The 19,982-nt window shown below is 38.9% G+C and overlaps 1 protein-coding gene across 2 annotated transcripts in view; it reads left to right on the forward strand.

Annotated features, from left to right (window-relative positions):
* Positions 1 to 15,507, forward strand: part of PRRC1 (proline rich coiled-coil 1) — a 33,123-nt gene extending 17,616 nt beyond the window's left edge. For both annotated transcript variants that reach the window (XM_031448938.2, XM_010981017.3), the window contains exon 9: positions 12,205 to 15,507. In XM_031448938.2, coding sequence (XP_031304798.2) covers positions 12,205 to 12,414 — 210 coding nt within the window. In that variant the 3' untranslated portion in view covers positions 12,415 to 15,507. The remainder of the gene's footprint in view (positions 1 to 12,204) is intronic.
* Positions 15,508 to 19,982: the final 4,475 nt, after the last annotated feature.

A 19,982-nucleotide genomic window follows, 5' to 3' on the forward strand; every position in this document is an offset into this window, starting at 1 on the left:
CTGCCTTTGAGAAGGTAATCCACCACATGAAGGTGACTAAAAGATTGTAAACAAATACTGTGCATACTGTTAGACCAGTAATTTAGAAAAATTACATAAAATGGCAGTTTCAAACCATTAGGTTGAACCACATGGAATCACTGTCTTTGAAGTCAAAACCATTCCAATTTTGGCAGTTTCCTATGAGTCAACCTAAGTATCTCAGTGAAGCTTTATGATGGAAGATTTCATCTAGCTCCAGAAAAAAATCAGAGCCCTAATGGTGTTAAAAGTGAGATCTACAAAGTACATAGGCTCTCATGGATAGATGGAAAAGTTTCCTATTTTATTCTGTGAGACCAGCTTGTCACCTAACACCAAAAAAAATTGTAATATAGTATCATTTAATCACTAAATGTCAAAATCATTGGCAAAATTAATAAAATTTTGAAATGTATTAGAAGAACATTAAAAAGGGTTCTGATTAGCTGTATATCCTATAATTTCTGATACTTTCTAGAAACAGTGTTACATTCCACACGCTAAGGGTTCAGCCCTACAAGACCCTGCCTCTGTGCACCGTCCCCTGTACTTCTGAGTGCCTGCCTATAAATGAGACGTTCCCGTAACCCTCTCCTTGGGTTTGATGAATTTGCTAGAGCAGCTCACAGAACTCAGGAAACGCACTTACTCCCTGGATGGCAGGTTTATTATATATCTAACCCAGCCAGATGAAGAGATGCACAGGGCAGGTGTGGGGAGAGGGGGCACAGCTCCCTGCCCTGTCCTTTTGGGATTTTATGGAGGCCTCATTGGATTGGATGGGCACAACTGATTAAATCAGTGGCAATTGGTGATTGATTTGACCTCCAGTCCCCTCCCCACAGGTGGAGGGGGGCCTGGGTGAGGAGTAAGTGGGACTGAAGCTTCCAACCTTCTCATCACGTGGCTGGTTCCTTTGGCAACCAGCCTGCATCCTTAGGTTTTAGGGCTCTTAGGAGCTCTGTGCCAGAAACTAGTGCTGAAGACCAGATACATATTTCTTGTTATAAAGCACAGTATCACAGTCCACCCCCTGCTCTTCAAACAAGGATCGCTTATAGATTAAGAGCATGCTTACGGTTGGCGGGGGAATCATCTGTTTCCTGTACTTCTATCTGTAAGTCTGGTCATATAATCAATCACTCCATCACATGGTGGAAAACAAAAGTAGAGGCAACCTGAGGAAGAAAGAAAAAAGTTATTATACTAGTGTTCTCCTCCCTTAGCAAGAATTGCTTAGTCCTGTTGGCATTCTCTCCCCCAGGCCCCCCAGGCCAACATGGGACTCTGTCCAGGGCAGACACCACTCTAGGCCCCTCACGCCAAGTGTGAGCACGCACTCCCGAAGTCCTGTAACCAGCCCTTCGTGCCTCGTCTCCCCCCGTTGCAGACAGCCCGTGTGTCCGTGCCCCTCCCCGTCCTCTATCAGACTAGCCCTCTGAGGGGCGCGCTCTGCCTGCTTTTGGACATTATGGGCTGTAAAGCTGTGTTCCTTACTCTGAAGAAATGCTGCTCAGCTGTGCAAAGGAGTGCACTGTCCTCTGTGCCAGCTCTCTTACAGGGCTCTGCATTTGTCTACCACTGGGTAAGAAGAGCCCAGCCCAGAGTCAGCATCTCCTTCTGTGAAGACCCGTTTGTTGTCCCCCAGGGATTCCAGCATCAGGCTGATCTGCCAGCTATGTTGAGGCCCTTCCCAACTGGGAATATGCCACAGAGCCATCTGCAGTCTTTTTTTTTTTTTTTGCTGGCAGTCAGAACTGGTGCCTCAGTGTACGAGAGGAATGGGTCTAGATTCAGCCCATCCCTGCATTGCTGCACTACCCGCAGATGCACTCACTTCGTGGACCCACGTGGCCGTCTTAAGGGAGCACAGGGGATATCTGCTTGTCAATTCCATTCACCTTTTAAACCTGGAAAGGAGTTCCTCTGATGGGCATCAGCATGTCCTACTTCAATGCATTCCTCAAATTCCCACAGCGATTCCACAGGGCTGTGTATCCCATATGGGCATCCTTTTAATAGGCCAGGTTTCCACTGCCCTCCTGCCTGACCGTATGGCCAGACCATTGGCCACTGCCCATGAGTCAGAAGAAAACAGAGGTAGGGGACTTGACCTCTGTTCAGTTCTTTCACCACTGCTGGGAAAACAGCCTGCAGTTCAGCCTTACCAAGCTGATTTGTTTTTACCTTCGTCATTCAGAGCAGTGGACTTCCAAATGGTGTGTTATCCATTCACCTGGAACTGCCATCCATAAACCAAGCAGCTCTTTGTGGTTCAGTTGAGAGCTGTTCATACGGCACTGTCCATGGGGCACTCAGTTCCAGCAGCTCCTCAGGTGACCCCAGACTCTGTCCTAGAGGAAGAGAGACTTTGCTCACCTCCTTGTATTCCCCCTGGCAGCATTATCCTGTATAAACCGTTTCCATGTGATTATAAACTCTTCTGGGCACTGCCTTCCCTATTAGGGTGTTTCTCCAACATTTTCCCAGACATTAGGAGTATTTCATATTTCAAGATAATTTCACATCCTTCAATCATAGAAGTAGCTTCAATTAATACTGTCCAATGGCTAGGTAGTAACACCCCTCCAGTGGAAGTTCCACTTCAGAGTCCAAGTAGTCATTGCTGGGAGGCGCTCACAAATTTCTGCTGTAAGCCTTAGTCTGCGCCCCACATAGGGCTCTGGTGCAGAGAACTGTGTCCCCCACCAGCACTCCAGCTTCCCTGCCACACTGTGTGGGTCAGGGCAGTTTTACTGCCTGGTTCCCATATCGCACGCCCAGTTAATCATGCTGGAAGGGTGGATTTACATTCCTCTTTTACAATACTGGACGGGGGAACCGTGCTCTAGTGAGACACAGTGTCCATCCCCAAAATACAATCAGGTGAAAAAAACAGTCACTTCTCATAAAACCTGTTCAGACGTACCAGTTCTCCTACAAACTTACTGTAATTCCATCATCAGTGGCTTTTGGTTTTGTAACACTAAGCAGGGAAGTGTTCCTCAGCCAGACATCATAGCCAACCAGGTAAATATTTATGTTACAAACATTCAACTTTCATAATCTGTCAATCTTTACATTTTTACTTTCTTTCAGTCTAATTGTAGCACACGTCAGGACTTCACCAGTGGACTTTGGTAACACAGCTCAAGGGACTCCTTCTCCACTCCTATTTTACCCCATCTTGTGCAGAGGTCTCTGGGTCCTGAGGGGTTGAGCCAAGGGACACTGGCCCTCCTGTCAGTCTTTCTTTTGATTAATCTGTCCAGCTACTGCCCCAGCTGATGGCTCATTTTCTCACGAGGCTGCCCCCTACCTCAGATGCCAGTAGCCAACCCAGGTTATTACCTGGGCATCTCACCGACTTGCTACAGTTTGGGGGTTCCAGATACCTCCTTCTTCTCAAGAAATCTGTTTACTCACTAGATCACTTGTTTACTTAAAAGGATATAACTCAGGAAGTGCCAGACGGAAGAGATGCACAGGGCAGGGTATACAGAAAGGGCACGGAGCTTCCATGCCGTCTCCGGGCCCCACTCTCCTCAGATCTTCACATGCTCACCAGCTTGGAGGTTCCCAAATCCTGTCCTTTTGGATTTTTATGGAGGCTTTGTTACACAGGCCTGACTGATTTCTACCTCCAGCCCCACCTCCCTCCCAAAAGGTTGGGTGGGATGGGGTGGTGAATGGGACTGCAAGTTCCAACTGTCCTCACAGGACTGGGTCCCTTGGCCACCAACCCCCATCCTTAGGCTACCTGAGAGCTTTTCAAAAATCACCTCATTAACATAACAAAACACCTTTTTTATGGCTCTTAGCCTGGAGGAAATCCAAGTGAGCACTGTGCCAGAAACTGGGGACGAAGATGAGCTATGTACTAATTATTATAAATCATGATATCAAAAACATTATATTCTGACCAAGAAGGATTTATCCCAGGAATGGCCAAATGGTTCAGACAAAAGTGAATCAGTTAATGTAGCTGAATACATGAACAGATTAACAGAGAAAAAGGATTTCAATAGAGCTGAAAAGTATTTGCTAGAAACAACCACCATGCTCATAACTCCTAGCTAATTAAGATTTAAAGGGTACGTGTATACCTTTGAAAGGAAAAGCAAAAATGAGATCTAATGATAATACATTAGGAACCTTGTAACTGTAAGGCTGCTTCTGTCACTGTCGCTCTTTAACATTACTTGAAATCAGGGACCAGCTCCCTCCAAAAAATGTCTTTGCAGCCAAATCTGGACGGACCCCCGTTTTTGTAAAGAAGTTTCTTTTTTTTTGTAAAGAACTCACCTGTACCCTTTTGTTTACGTATTGTTCCTGGTTGCTTCTGTACTACAACAGCAGAACTGAGTACTTGCAGTAGAGACTGTTGGGCCCATGAAGCCTAAAATATTTACTGTGTAGCTCCTTTTCAGAAAAATTTGGTGACTCTTTTCTAGATGTCTGTCTGATCATTGCAAAAGGACAATTATTTTATTTAAAAAAAATATTGTAAAGAGATAGACATTATACTCAAATAACAAAGCATCAAAAATACATATACTATTGATAAGAACAGAACAATGGTAGGAGACTTCAACCCCCACTCACATCATTGGACACATCATCTAGAGAAAATCATTAAGGCAACAGATCGTAAATGACACGATAGAACAGATAGACTTAATTTGGTATTTTCAGGAGATTACAACCAAAAAAACCAGGATACACATTCTTTCCAAGTGCACATGGACTGTTCTCTAGGATAGGCCACATACTCAGACACAAAACTAGCCTCAACAAATTTAAGGGGAAAGAAATTATTTCAAGCATCTTTTATGACCACAGTAGCATGAAACTAGCAATCAACCACAGAAAGAGAAATGTGAAAGAAAGAAAAGTGAATAGAGATTAAACAAACTACTAAAAAATTAATAGGTCAACAATGGTTAAAAAGGAAATTGAAAAATACCTTGAGACAAATGACAGTGAAAACACAACCACAGTGGGATCAGTGGGATGCAGGTAAAAGAGTCCTAACAGGGAAGTTCACTGTGACATAGGCTTTCCTCAAAAAACAAGAAAAATCTCAAACAACCCAACCTACCACCTAAAAAAATTAGAAGAAGTACAAACAGAACCTAAGGTCAGCAGAAGGAAAGAAATAAAAAAGGTCAGAGAGAAAATAAGTAAAATAGAGATTAGAAAAATAGTAGGAAAAAAATCAATAAAACCAAGAGCTGGTTCTTTGGAAGGGTAAACAAAATTAAACTCTAGCCAGGTTCACCAAGACAATCAGGGAGAGAACCCAAATAAGCAAAATAAGAAATGAAAGGGGGAAATAACAACTGATACCATTGAGATACAAAAACCATTAGTAAATACTCTGAATAATTTTATGACAACAAACTGGATAACTTAGAAGAAATGGACAAGTTTCTAGAAACATATAGTCCAGTAAAACTGAATCAAGAGGAAATAGATCATTTGAACAGACTAGCCACTAGAAGTGAAACAGAATCAGCAATTTAATAACCTCCCTGAAAACAAAAGTCCAGGGCCAGATGGCTTCACTGCAGAATTCTACCAAACATACAATGAAGAACTAATACCGATCCTTCTCAAACTCTTAGAAAACACTGAAGCACGGGGGACACTCCCAAACTCATTCTCTGAAGCCACTATCACCCAGATACCAATAGCAGACAAAGACATAACCAAAAAAAAGGAAATTACAATGCAGTATATTTGATGAATACAGATGCAAAAGTTCTCAACAAAATAGCAAACCAGCTGTATACAACACCACATAAAAATACATACCACAAACAGGGTTGGATTCATCCTAGAGTCACAAGCATAGTTCCACATAAGCAAATCAATCAATGTGATACACCACTTCAGCAAAAGGACAAAAATCACAAGACCATCTCAAGAAATTCAGGAAAAGCATTTGATAAAATTCAACACCAGTTTATGATAAAAACTCTTACCAAAGTGGGCACAGAGGGAACGTATCTCAACATAAAAGCTATTTATGACAAACCCACAGCCAGCATAATACTAAGCAGTGAAAAACTAAAGCCTTCCCACTAAAATCTAGAACAAGCCAAGGATGCCCACTCTCACCACTTCTATTCAGCATAGTCTTGGAAGTCCTAGCCACACTAGTCAGACAAGAAAAATAAAAAGGATCCAAATTCAAACAGAAAAGGTAAAATTGTCATATGCAGATGAAATCATACTGTATATGGAAAGCCCTAAAGGCTCCACACAAAAACTGCTAGAGCTGGTGAATGAATTCAGCATGGTAGCAGGGTACAAGATTAACATACAGAAATCAGTTGCATATTTTTACACTAACAATGAAATAGCAGGACAAGAAAGCAACGAAACAATCCCTTTTAAAATCATATTAAAGATAAAATACTTAGGAATAAACCTGACCAAGTAGGTTAAAGACTTATATGCTGAGAACTATAAAACATTGATAAAGGAAATTAAAGATGATTTAAAGAAATGGAAGGATATTCCATGCTCCTGGATTGGAAGAATTAATATTGTTAAAATGATCATACTACCCAAAGCCATCTACAGATTTAATGTGATCCCTATCAAGTTACCCACAATATTTTTCACAGAACTAGAACAAATAACCCTAAAATTTGTATCAGCCACAGAAGACCAAGAACTGCCAAAGCAATACTGAAGAAAAAGAATAAAGCTGGAGGCATAACCCTCCCAGGCTTCAGACAATACTACAGATGTACAGTAATCAAGACAGTGTGGTATTGGCACAAAAACAGACATATGGATCAATGGAACAGAAAGAGCCCAGAAATAAACCCAAAGACTTAACAGTCAATTAATCTTCGACAAAAGAGGCAAAAATACACAACGGAAAAAAGAGTCTTCATCAAGTAGTGTTGGGAAACTGGACATCTGCATGTAAATCAACGAAGTTAGAACACTCCCTCACACTATGAACGAAAATAAACTCAGAATGGCTTAAAGACTTAAACATAAGACAGGACGTGATAAACCTCCTAACAGAACATACGCAAAACATTCTCTGACATAAATCTCAGCAATGTTCTCCTAGGACAGTCTACCCAGGCAATGGAAAAATAAAGCAACAAATAAACACATGGGACATAATTAAACTTAGCTTTTGCACAGCAAAGGAAACCATAAGCAAAACAAAAAGACAACCTACCGAATGGGAGAAAATATTTGCAAAAGGTGAGACTGACAAAGGTTTTAATTTTCAGAATATATAAGCAGCTCATACAACTTAATAAAACCAGAAGAAAAAAAAAAAACAGAAAAGGAAAGAAAAAATGGGCAGAACACCTAAACAGACATTTCTCCAAAGAAGACATACAGATGGTCAGTAGGCACACGAAAAAATTATCAGAGAACTAATTATCAGAGAAATGCAAATCAAAACTCTAGTGAGGTATCACCTCACACCAGTCAGAATGGCCATCATTCAAAAGTCCACTAATGATAAATGCTGGAGAGGATGTGGAGAAAAGGGAACCCTCCTACACCATTGCTGGGAATGTAGTTTGGCGCAGCCAATATGGAAAACAGTATGGAGATTCTCAAGCACCAAAAATAGACTTACTATATGATCTAGCAACCCCACTCCTGGGCATATATCCAGAGGGAATCTTAATTCAAAAAGATACATGCACCCCAATGTTCATAGCAGCACTATAGACAATAGCCAAGACATGGCAGCAACCTAAATGTCCATTGACAGATTACTGAATAAAGAAGTTGTGCTATATTTATACAATCGAATACTACTTAGCCGTAAAGAAGAATAAAATAATGCCATCTGCAGCAACACAGACATAGAGATAGTCAAAGTGAAGTAAGCCAGAAAGTGGAAGAAAATTACCATGTGATATCACTTATATGTACAATCTAAAAGAAAAAAAGAGGACACTAATGAACTCATTTAGAAAACAGAAACAGACTCGCAGACATATTAAACAATCTCATGGTTACTGGGGGAAAAGGGTGGGAAGGGATAAATTTGGGAGTTTGAGATTTGCAAATGGTAGCCACTATATACAAAAACAGATTTAAAAAACAAATTTCTTCTGTATAGCACAGGGAACTACATTCAATATCTTGTAATAACCTTTAATGAAAAAGAATCTGAAAACAAACATATGTATATGTATGCATGACTGGGACATTTTGGAGATTCCTCAAGAAACTAAACTTAGGAGAGTCCTAAAAAACCAGAAATTAACACATTGAATGACTATACTTCAATAAAAATAAATAAATAAAGGCAAAAAATTTCAAAGGATATATAATTTCATACATAAATTGCTGGCATCCACTTTATAAATGGGAATTAGGTTTATAGTCCATAAAAATCCGTAGGTAGCTGTGATTTACATTTTTCTGTTGTTGTTACAGTTTACTATTTCTCCTAATGCACTGAAATTTGTTTATGCCACTTTTTTAGCACCTAAAATGCAAATATTACAAACGGGAATAAAGCAGTGACATAATCAGGTAGCTTATCATCTTTGCAAGGCCGCAACAGTGGGGAGCTTAAAGTGTTTGGAATTAATAGCTTCTCTCCCTTTTCTAGGTAGCGGTTTGCCTAAAACAGAAGAATTTTGGGAATTGATTATGAATTTTCAGTTACTATTAGATTCTGTGATTCTTGGCATTAGATTAGGGCTAGTCAGATTTAGTTAGTGAATAATGATTTAAAATCAGGATACCTAGTTTTTCATTTCACTTTAATCCTAAAGAAGGCAGTGATCTTTTACAAAAACAAACAGACTTAAGCATAAGACCAGGACATCATAAACCTAGAAGAGAACAGAGGCAAAACATTCTCTGACATAAGTCATAGCGATGCTTTCTTAGGGCAGACTCCCAAGGCAATAGAAATAAAAGCAAAAATAAACAAATGGGACCTAATCAAAACTTAGGAGCTTTTGTACAGCAAAGGAAACCATAAAACGAAAAGATATCCTACAGAATAGGAGAATATTTGCAAACGATGTGACTGACAAGGGCTTAATTTACAGAATATACAAACAGCTCATACAACTCAACAACAAAAAAAACCCAAGCAAAAAATTGGCAGAAGACCTAAATAGATATTTCTCCAAAGAAGACATAACAGATGGTCGGTAGACTTGAAAAAATGCCCATTATCACTAATTATCAGAGAAATGCAGATCAGAATTACAATGAGGTATCACCTCACACTGGTCAGAATGCCCATCACTGAATTGTCCACAAGCAGTAAATGCTGGAGAGGGTGTGGTGAAAAGGGAACCCTCCTACACTGTTGGTGGGAGTGTAGTTTGGTGCAGCCACATTGGAGAACAGTATGGAGATTCCTTAAAAAATTAAAAATAGACTTTCCATATGATCCATTATCCTACTCCTGGCCATATAACCAGAGAAAACTAATTCGAAAGATACATGCACCCCAGTGTTCACAGCAGCACTATTTATAATAGCCAAGGCATGGAAGTAAGCTGTCTCAATTGACAGATGACTCGATAAAGTAATGGTGGCTGTGTGTGTGTGTGTGTGTGTGTGTGTGTGTGTGTGTGTGTGTGATGAAATACTACTCAGCCAAAAAAAAAAATGAAATGCCATTTGCAGCAATGTAGATGAACCCAGAGATTATCATACTAAGTGAAGTAAGTCAGACAGAAAGACAGATATCATATGGTATCACTTACATGTGGAATCTAAAAAATGATCAAATAAACTTTACAAAACAGAAATAAACTCACAGATACAGGGAATAAACTTCTGGTTACTGAAGGGGAAAGGGAGTTGGGGAGGGATGAATTAGAAGTTTGGGATTAGCAGATACAAACTACTATATATAAAATAGATGGACAGCAAGGTTGTACTGTACGGCACAGGGAACTAATAACCTATAAGGAAAAGAATATGGAAAAAATTATGTGTACAACTGAATCACTTTGCTGTACACCAAAAACTAACACAACATTGTAAATCAACTATACTTTAATTAAAAAAGTATATAAATAATCAAAACTGTATACTAATACATAATTTTGTTTATGTGTCTGTATACACATACACATATTTACCTTAAAATGTATATAAATGAATGGTAGGAGGAAGGCCTGGAAAAAACACAACAGGCTTTTAATGTGCTTAACTCTGCACAATGGTGTTAAAGGGGTGTCATTTGCTTTTTAGTTTTCCATTTTTCTGTTGTCATTGTTTTATTTTTTTCACAAGGTTCAAAATTAAGATACAAAAGTGTGTGTACTGAGATGCCTTCCTCTTACCCCTGCTCTCAGCTCTCCTGTTTCTTTTATCCATTGGGAAATATTCGATTCCTTGCTAATTTATAGTTGGAATTTTTTATTTAATAGAAATTAGTCTTTAAGGGAATTGTACCTATAATCAGCACGTACACTAGTGAAAATCAGGAAGTTTATACAGTTTACGCTTGTTAAACTTAAATATTAATGATCCCTCCTCCCCCAATTCAAAACCCAGTTTCTGGATTTTTGCTGATGTTAAATACCTTGTTTCTCAAAAGTGTAATCCTAGGCCTAGAACCGTAATTATCACCTGAAAACTTGTTAAAAATGCATTAAAACGGAGGGGGTAAGAGAAAGATGGTCAAATGGTACAATCTTCCAGTTACAGGATAAATGAGTACTAGGGATATGATGTGTAGAATGGGGAGTTAACACTGCTGTGTGATGTATATGACAGTTGTTAAGGGGTAAATCCTAACAGGTCTCATCATAGGGAAAAAAGTTTTCTTTTTTATTTTGGGGTGTTTTTTTTTGCTTCATTTTATTGTATCTAAATGAGATGATTATCACAGTAATCATTTCACAATAAATGTAAGTGAAACCATCATGCTGTACATCTTAAACTTATACAATGGTGTGTGTCAGTTATATCTCAAAACTGGGAAAAAGGGATTTGTGCATTGCCCATTTAGTTTGGGGTTTTTTTGTTGTTGGTTTCTTTTTTTTTTTTTTTTTTAAAGTAGACTCCTGAGCCCTAACCCAAGGCTACAGAATTCGGATCTGCAATTTCACAGGATCCTCAGGTGCCTGGTGTACATCACATCTGAGAAACACAGTTCTGCGAGTGTCTCTGAGGACCTGAGTACTTTATCTGCTGTCTCTCTTCTTTGAAACACAGGAAGATGCTGCTAGCACAGCGTATGTTGTGGAAGAGAAGACTGAGGGCAGGGTCCCCAGCTGCCGGGCTATGGGCAGCAAAATTTCCTGGAAACTATTTTATAAATACTGTGCTCTTTCTCTTGGAACCATCTCTGAGTTTTCAATTCAGTGGTCTAAGGTGAGACGTGAAAACTGTGGTTTTGTTATTAAAAAAAAAAAAAAAAAGAAAAGAAAAGCATCTCAGGTGATTATAAGGTATAGCACATTTGGGAATCACTGCATGGATCCATCCTGCATACAGGTAGCTCCCTGGACTAGACCTAACGCTGTAGAACAAAAAGCCCTCCATCATTCTGGGATATCAAGCAGTGGCCTGACTCTCACACCTGGGTAGGTGAATACATGGTTTCAGTGGCAGCAGTCGTAGGCTGTGTTAGGCGTGAGTGATGTGACAGGTTGGTGCTCGCTCTCTCCTAGGCTGGGTGCTGTTTGATCTGTATTGTCTTATTCATGTGTAAATGAAGTTTCCAGGAATATTCTTCTACAAATTATTTTAACCGTTCTTTTCTGATAGGCTTGACGCATTAGTAAGCAGTTTACCTCTTTCTGGTAGGAATTTCATTACTGTTAAAGAGATGAAAGTAACATTCCTATTTTAGCACTAATCTTACTATTATACCTGAAGTGATGCTGAATGTAGAACTATAATTTAAACCTTGTGACACTGAGCTCTTTTAGGTTGGAGTCATTAGATTTAATTAAGACTTGGATTATATTTAAAGAACAAAACGAGATTACTGTGGACATTTTAAACCAAGTGTATGCATGCAATATTGTCTTGATTCTTTTGCAGCCTTGTAACTTCAAAGATACAGTTGGCAGCTTAGCTGTCTTAGGGTTTGTCATAATCTATATTAAAAGCAACCTGAGAGACTTCGAAATACCACCTATAGCTACTTCCAATGATACTTTTTAATGAAATTAAAATACCAATTTCTTTTTTCCTTAGGCTCAAAGTCTAACTCCCCAGGACTACAATCTGAGGTGGTCAGGCCTTTTGGTGACGGTGGGTGAAGTCTTGGAAAAGAGTTTACTAAACGTCAGCCGGACTGATTGGCACATGACCTTCACGGGCATGTCTCGGCGGCAGATGATCTACAGCGCGGCCAAAGCGATCGCGGGCATGTACAAGCAGCGCCTGCCCCCCAGGGCCGTGTGAGGACGCCTGCCCGGGACACGGCGGCTTGCCCACGGTGAGCTTGCTGGGGAAGGAGAGGTGGTTCCTTCTCAGACGGGACAGCTCTGATCAGTCCGGCACCTTTGATCATTTCCCTGTAGGCTGCAGTTTCTCTTTCCTAGGAAGGCATGTATCATTCCAGTAGGTGTGAAGAAAAATCCTTTTTATGATTATATAATTTCACATACCATGGTCCTCAAAAAGTATATAAATATTTTTATAGGACAATTTGATACACCAAATTTAAGGTGAAAATTTAAGCGCTAAGATATACTTGATTACTTTGTTTTTTTAAGAAATACTTGTCAGAACATGTTTACTGAATAGTTGTTAAAAGCATGGCTTCTTTCAATTCATGATTCATTTCTTCCACACCAGTCTTTGAAACTGTGTGTGCACGTGATCGCGGTTCTGCTGCTGAGCGGTGTGCTCAACTGTGGACCCTAGGCACCTTATAGGGAGATGGTGCACACTTCTATGCATATTTTTAACATGGGCCAGAATAACGGAATCCATCATTTTCTTTTGGTTAACATGTTATATACATAGTCTGAAAAATTCTGTTGTTTTCTAAATAAGTTTTAGCATTTTGTATTCATAGTATATGTTGAGCATTGGTATTTTTTCATTGGTTTTTGACAGCTAAGGGACAAATGATTCTAGTGTATTTAAATCAGAAACATTTTGGTTTTTTTTTTTTTTTTTTAATAATACCGTTCAGTGCTTCCAGGTAAATTCTGACAGCAGCCCCTATTTCTGCTGTCACTCATTTCCCCAACTGTAATAGAGAAACTTTTGAGATGGAGTTACTTTGTTATTTATGGAATTGTATGCCTTTTGTTTTAATTAAAGTTACTTCTTCTTTAGTTTGCCTTAAATGCTGCTTTTCTAACTTTGTGCCATTCTGCCTTTACTTTTTATGGAAGTTTTCAAAGGAACTGTTTTATAGTTAGTGTGATTTATTTAGTCCATTACGTTTGTATTTAATGAAAGCTTCTTTTCCCCCCAAATAATATATTTTACCATTTTGGGATTTATATAAATCAAAAATAAAAAGTTCGTCATATACTTTTGAACTCTGTGTATGAAAGTTCAAATATCTTTTTCAAAATACTTTCTTATACAAATGTAATTTAATTTTTATTTACTCTTCTATACAAGTCTTTAGATGTAAAAGAAGTAGCACAATCTTATAAAATCTTTTAAGGTGTTGAAGTTGTTATCCTGTACTGTCATTATATGTAATGTTTGATTTGTATTAATATTATTTCAAGTACTTACTTGATTTCTGTTCTTTTTCTACCTGAGGATGAGAAGATTAAGTATTAATTTTACAACTATGGTATGTGTTAATTTCCAAGCACTATATAATGATTGTTCAGTGCAATTCAGACTTCTGTGTCATGGAAAGTAATGAGAGAAGACAGATGTAGCCAGTTGTTACAGCATAATAGGGACAAAATACTTACTCTCCCTCTTTATTGGTATTTTTGGAACACTTCATCTCTGTTTTCTCCATCTTTTATGAATAAGAGATGCCTTTCGCTACCATTTGTTTCTGTGCTTTATTTTTAAAAGCTACCATTTTCTAATATTTTATCAAGCACTGGCCTGATGACACATCACTGTCTGGAGTGAAGGGACAAATGCCCATATTTAATATTTCCGCCTTTCCCTCCTCCAATTATAGGGAAATTTTACAGGTTCTAAAAATATCTGAGTTTTAATTTTCTGTTTTACCAAGTCTCAAATATCTTAATTTGATATTCAGGGTTGTTTTCATAGAATCATGGACACTGATACTCCATTAGAGGATGATTTTCCTAGAGTCCCCAGACACCAGTGGCAGAGTGTTTCTAAGGCATGGGTGTAGGAGATTTCCCTGCACTTGGTAGTCTGCACCTTCAGCGCTTTGTGAGGATTAGGGGAGGGAAGATGGAAAAGATAAATACATGATCTCGTTCTGGCCCAGCTATCTTTGAAAGGTATCCGCATATGACTGACTCCACACACTCAACTTTCCCAGCCTCTTTATCTTTTCATTCTTAGATTTCCCTGTTGTATAAGGGACAAGTAAAGTAACCGGTTGTCTGTCACACACCACGGCAGCATTAGCCAGGTGGTCTTTCCGTGTTGGTTTCGTTTTGGCGTGAGATAGGCTGATCATCAACCTAAGGCCACGGTTCCTTCCTTTTGCCACTCGCCCACATGCCCCTGTTCTTCTCCTGGTCTCCTTTGAACTTCCACACAATCATTTTTTAGGGAGAGCTGAGCTGGGGGCTATTTGTTGTTTTCGCCCCCTCAAGCTTCTTGGGACAACCTGTCTCTATCACAGTTCTTTGCCACTATTGTTTTGGTTATGTTTGTGTTGTTTTTCTTCTGAAGTGCTCCCAGAACCACTTACTGAATTTGATAAGCTTGTATACTTTTTCCTTTAAGTAAGCAGTATGAAAGAATGGGAAAAAAAATGCAGGAAGAGTAATTTAACATCATACTCAGGGACAGAAAGTACTCAAATTTTTCAATATTGTCCTGTTAGTAAGTTCATTAGGTAACCTTGGGTGCAGAGCATGGCCTCAGAATTCTGGGGGGAAAGCATGACACTATACCAGTAGCTGTGTCTCCTGAGTCTCTGTTACTTCCTCATTCTTTGTTCTTCTTTCTCTCAAGAGATTAATGAGGCAGAAAATTGAGATGAATGGATATAGACAAAATAGTAGTATGATAATATAAATAGACAAGAATACAGATGAAAGTGTATCATGTACATCAATTCAAAATTATGCAAATTAGTCAAATACTCAGGGTCAACTAACTTAGTTTAAGATGCTGAACTTACTTTGTTCCTTGGTTAGAAAAAAATCTGAACAGGAATTTGTGTTCTCTGAAGCCAAAATGATAATATCCTTTGCTCTAAAAGATGCTGGGTTATGCATAAATTTAAAAACTTGGATTTTTACTCCCAGAATATACTTTTTTAAAAAGACACTATGTAGGATGATGTATTGGATAAAACCAATTTTGTATGTATGTAAATATGTCATAAATAAATCATACCTCAGCTTATTTCCCAAAGATGTATGATGATTTTTTTAAAGTGCTCATCATATTAATATCATGTTAGAAGGACCCATTTTCCTTTTTGTCTCAACTGGCTACTGGCTGCCAAGAACTCTTATGGAACAGCAACTTCAAATACAATCTTTCAAGGGGAACTATGACACTTAAAGACAGTTAGCCCTCCATACCCATAACTCTGCATCACAGATCAGCCAACCACAGATCTTACAGTACTGTAGTATGTGTAGTATTTATCAAAAAACAAAACAAAAAAAACAAAAAAAAACCTTTGTGGACCAGGGCCAAGCTGGCAGAGTAGAGAGATTCACAGCTCACCCTCTCCCACAAATACACCAAGAATTACATCTACAAACCCACTGAATCGCACAGAATACCTACTGATCTCTGGCAGTGAGAGTGTCTCTCACTTCAAAATACAAGAGGATTCTCACAAAATCTGGTGAGACAAAAAAAAAAAAAAAAAGAAAAAAGAAAAAAATCAGTGCAGGACCAGTTCTGCAGGCAGGGAGGGAGCAGCATAGGAAGGAAGGCACCCTCAGGCTGGGACATCCCCTCTCCAGCCGGAGGTGAGCATGGAACTTTCAAGGCTCAAAGGAAAAAGTGGAACTTTCAAGGCTCAAAGGAAAAAGTGGCAGCAGCTAGGTAGACAGAACTAAGGGAAACTGACATGGAGGGTCCCTAGTCCCCAGCCTTAGATGCGAGTCAGCAAGGACAAACTGACACTGGCTGCTGGAGATCGGTGACAAGGCCAAGCTGAGGCAGCCTTAGGGGACTGGAGGTTTGTGTGAGCTCTGGGGGTGTGTGTGGAAGAGAACAGCCTGGGACCCCCATAAAAAAGCACCTCTAATGGTGTGTGTTGCAGGGAGGGGTGAAATACAGCCACACCATAGTTGTTTCCTCCCCTTGACTCCGCTGTTGGTGTATTCTTTTGAGAAGAGAGGCAGGGCTTGGTCATAGCCATCGCTGCTGTGCAGAGTTGGGCTGAAAGCTGAATCCATAACCAGCAGCTCTGCAACTTCATAGGTGGGACTGAGATTTGTTTACAACCTCAGGAAGAGAGGGTTGATTTTCTCTCTCTGGACCCTTGGTGGACCTGCACCTCTGGGACAAACAGGCACAAAGTTCTGGCATGCAGTGGGGGCGAGTTTGGGTATTTACAGCAGGCCAGTGAGCCGTACCATACACAAAAGCAAGGCTGGAGTCTGCACTGACCCTGTGGTGCACCATGGATTCAGGTGTGTGACTGCATGCTCCCTATGGCAGGACCTAGTGCCTGATATTGGCCAATCTGCACTGGTCTTTCCTGGGGCCAAGAACCTGGGGGACACCAGAGTGGGTGGCTGACATTCCTGCAGCTGAGACAGGGACAAAGGCAGTGTCAACAAAGAGTGCTTTGTAAGCCCACATAACAAGTGACAGACACCACCACAGAGGGCACTTCCCAGTGGACATCTCCTGCAGAGGTACACTCAATGACTCTTCTTCCCAGCTGAAGTGCTCCAACCCTGCCTACCACACAGCACAGCTCAGAAACAGGTCTAAAAGCCTCTATTCCAGCACGAGGGGAGCAGACCCAGCCCCTGTCAAGGCTGTGACAACCACAGAACAATAAAGGGGGCCCCACTCAACAACAACAAACATGGCAGACTCTGATCACCACAGCACCAACCACACCCCCAATCAAAGGGATAACAGCCAATACACACTGAAGAAAGATGTGGCAACCATCTATACTAAGAACAGCCCTCTCAACAAAACTTAAGATGCACACAGCCTACATGGGAATGATCCCACTTTAAATAACAAAAAATAAAACAGCCCTTAAAGACCACAGGAGATAACTGACATTCCTAAATTCATAGAGCCAGAGAAATATAAAGTAAAATGAAGAAGCAGATGAACTACTCCCAATTAAAAGAACAAGAGAAATTCCCTGAAAGAAGGATCAGTGAAATAGACTTCAATGGTCTACTAGATCAGGACTTCAAAAAGGGAGTGATCAAAGCACTGAAGGGATTAAAAGAGACCATGAACAGAGACAAAGAATACTTTAAAAAGGCAATAGAAACTATAAAGATGATCCAGTTAAAACAGAAAACTCAGTATCTGAGATAAGAGCCAATCAAAAGGCAATCAAAAGCAGTCTAGACAATGCAGAGGAACTAAAAAGTGACTTAGAAGACAGGATAATGGAAGTCATCCAATCAGAACAGAAGAGAAAAAGGCAAATAAAAATCAATGAAAGCAATATAAGGGATCTATGGGATAATATAAAGCATGCCAACCTATACATAATAGGGATCCCAGAGGAGAAGAAAGAGAAAAGGGATTGAAAAGGTGTTTGAAGAAGTCATGACTGAAAACTTTCCAAAGCTAAATAATGAAACAGATAACCAAGTACAGGAAGCACAAAGGGTCCCAAACAAGAAGAACCCAAACAGCCCTACACCAAGACATAATATTAAGGCCAAAATTAAAGAAATGATTCTAAAGGCAGCAAGAGAAAAACAAAAAATTGGTTACAAGAGAACCCCCATAAGGCTTTCAGCTGATTTCTCTACACAAACACTGCTGGCCAGAAGGGAGTGGCAAGATATTCAAAGTCCTGAATAAGAAAAAGCTGCAACCTAGGATACTCTATCCAGTAAGACTATCTTTTAGAATAGAAGGAGAGAGAAAAAATTTCACAGACAAGCGAAAATGAAAAGTATTCAGCATGACTAAACCTATGCTAAAAGAAATATTGAAAGGTCTACTCTAAATAGAAAAGAAGCAGGAAGCTATAGAAACGTGAAAACCATACTTGGAAATATGATAACAATGAGTTGCAAGAGAATAAACATGAAGATATAAAAAGAAAAAAAAAGGGTATCAAAATCACAAAGGGTGAGAGGGGGAGCAAGAAAATGTTTTTTTTTTTTTTCTCTCTCTTTTTCTTTCTTTTTTTCCCCTTCATTCTTCTTAGGATGTGTTTGAGCCTACATGACTGACTGTCTAAAGCAAAAATATATACTAAAGGGTTAACATACTTGAAAAACAGGGTAACCACAAATTAAAAACATACAATAAGAGTCAAAAAAACAAAAAGAAACCAAGATAATATAAAAACTTATCAAACCGCAAAAAGAAAAACAAAAAGGAAAAGAAGAAATACCAAATCAACTGGAAAACAAAGTTCAAAATGGCAATAAACACACATCTATCAATAGTTACTATAAATGTCAATGGACTAAATGCTCCAATCAAAAGACACAGAGTGGCAGACTGATAATAAAACAAAAGCTTAATATGCTGCCTACAAGACACTCACTTTAAAATGAACGACATATAGTCTAAAAGTGAAAGGATGGAAAAATATATTTCATACAAGTGGAAATGACAAGAAACCGGGAATAGCAATTCTGATTTCAGACAAAACAGATAAAAACAAAGGCCATAAACAAAGATAAAGAAGGACAATATATAATGATCAAAGGAGCAATACAAGATGAGGATATTACACTCATTATAAGAGCATGTGAATATATAAAACAAATACTAACAGACATAAAGAGAAATTAATGGGAATACAGTAAGTATTGATGGCAGTACAATAAGTAGGAGACTTTAACACACCACTAACATCACTGGACAGGTCTCCCAGATAGAAAATCAACAAGGCAACAGAGATACTAAATGACACAATAGAATAACTGGACTTGGTTAATAATTTTAAGACATTACATCCCCCAAGAACAGAATATACATTCTTTCAAGTGCTCATGGAACATTCTGTAGGATAGACTACACACTTGGGCACTAAAAAAGCCTCAACAAATTTAAGAGGATAGAAATTATTTGAAGCATCTTCTCTGACCAAAATGTCATGAAACTAGAAATCAATCACAGAAAAACAAATGAGAAAAATTTCAGCATAGAGACTAAAAACATGCTATTTTAAAAAAAAAAGGATTAATGATGGAATCAAAGAAGAAATTAAAAAGTACTTTGAGACAAATAATAATGAAAACACAACCACACAAAATCTATGGGATGCAGCAAGATCAGTCCTAAGAGGGAAGTTCACTGTGATATAGGCTTTCCTCAAAAGACAAGAAAAATTTCAAATAACCTAACCTACCACCTAAAAGAATTAGAAAAGAAAAAAACAAAACCTAAAGTCAGAAGAAAGAAAGAAATAATAAAGATCAGGGGAAAAATAAAATAGAGATTGAAAAATTAATAGAAAAAAATCATTCAAACCAAGAGCTGTTTTTCTGAAAGAGTAAACAAACAAAATTGACAAACCTCAGGCCAGGCTCACCAAGAAAAGAAAGATGACACAAATAAATAAAATAAGAAATGAAAACAGAGAAATTAAAAACCAACACCACAGAAATATACAAAATCATAAGAGAATACTATGAACAACCATATGGCAACAAGTTGGACAACTTAGAAGAAATGGACAAGTTTCTAGAAACATACAG

Source organism: Camelus dromedarius, chromosome 3, assembly GCF_036321535.1.
Source record: "Camelus dromedarius isolate mCamDro1 chromosome 3, mCamDro1.pat, whole genome shotgun sequence".
Taxonomy (NCBI): Eukaryota; Metazoa; Chordata; class Mammalia; order Artiodactyla; family Camelidae; genus Camelus; species Camelus dromedarius.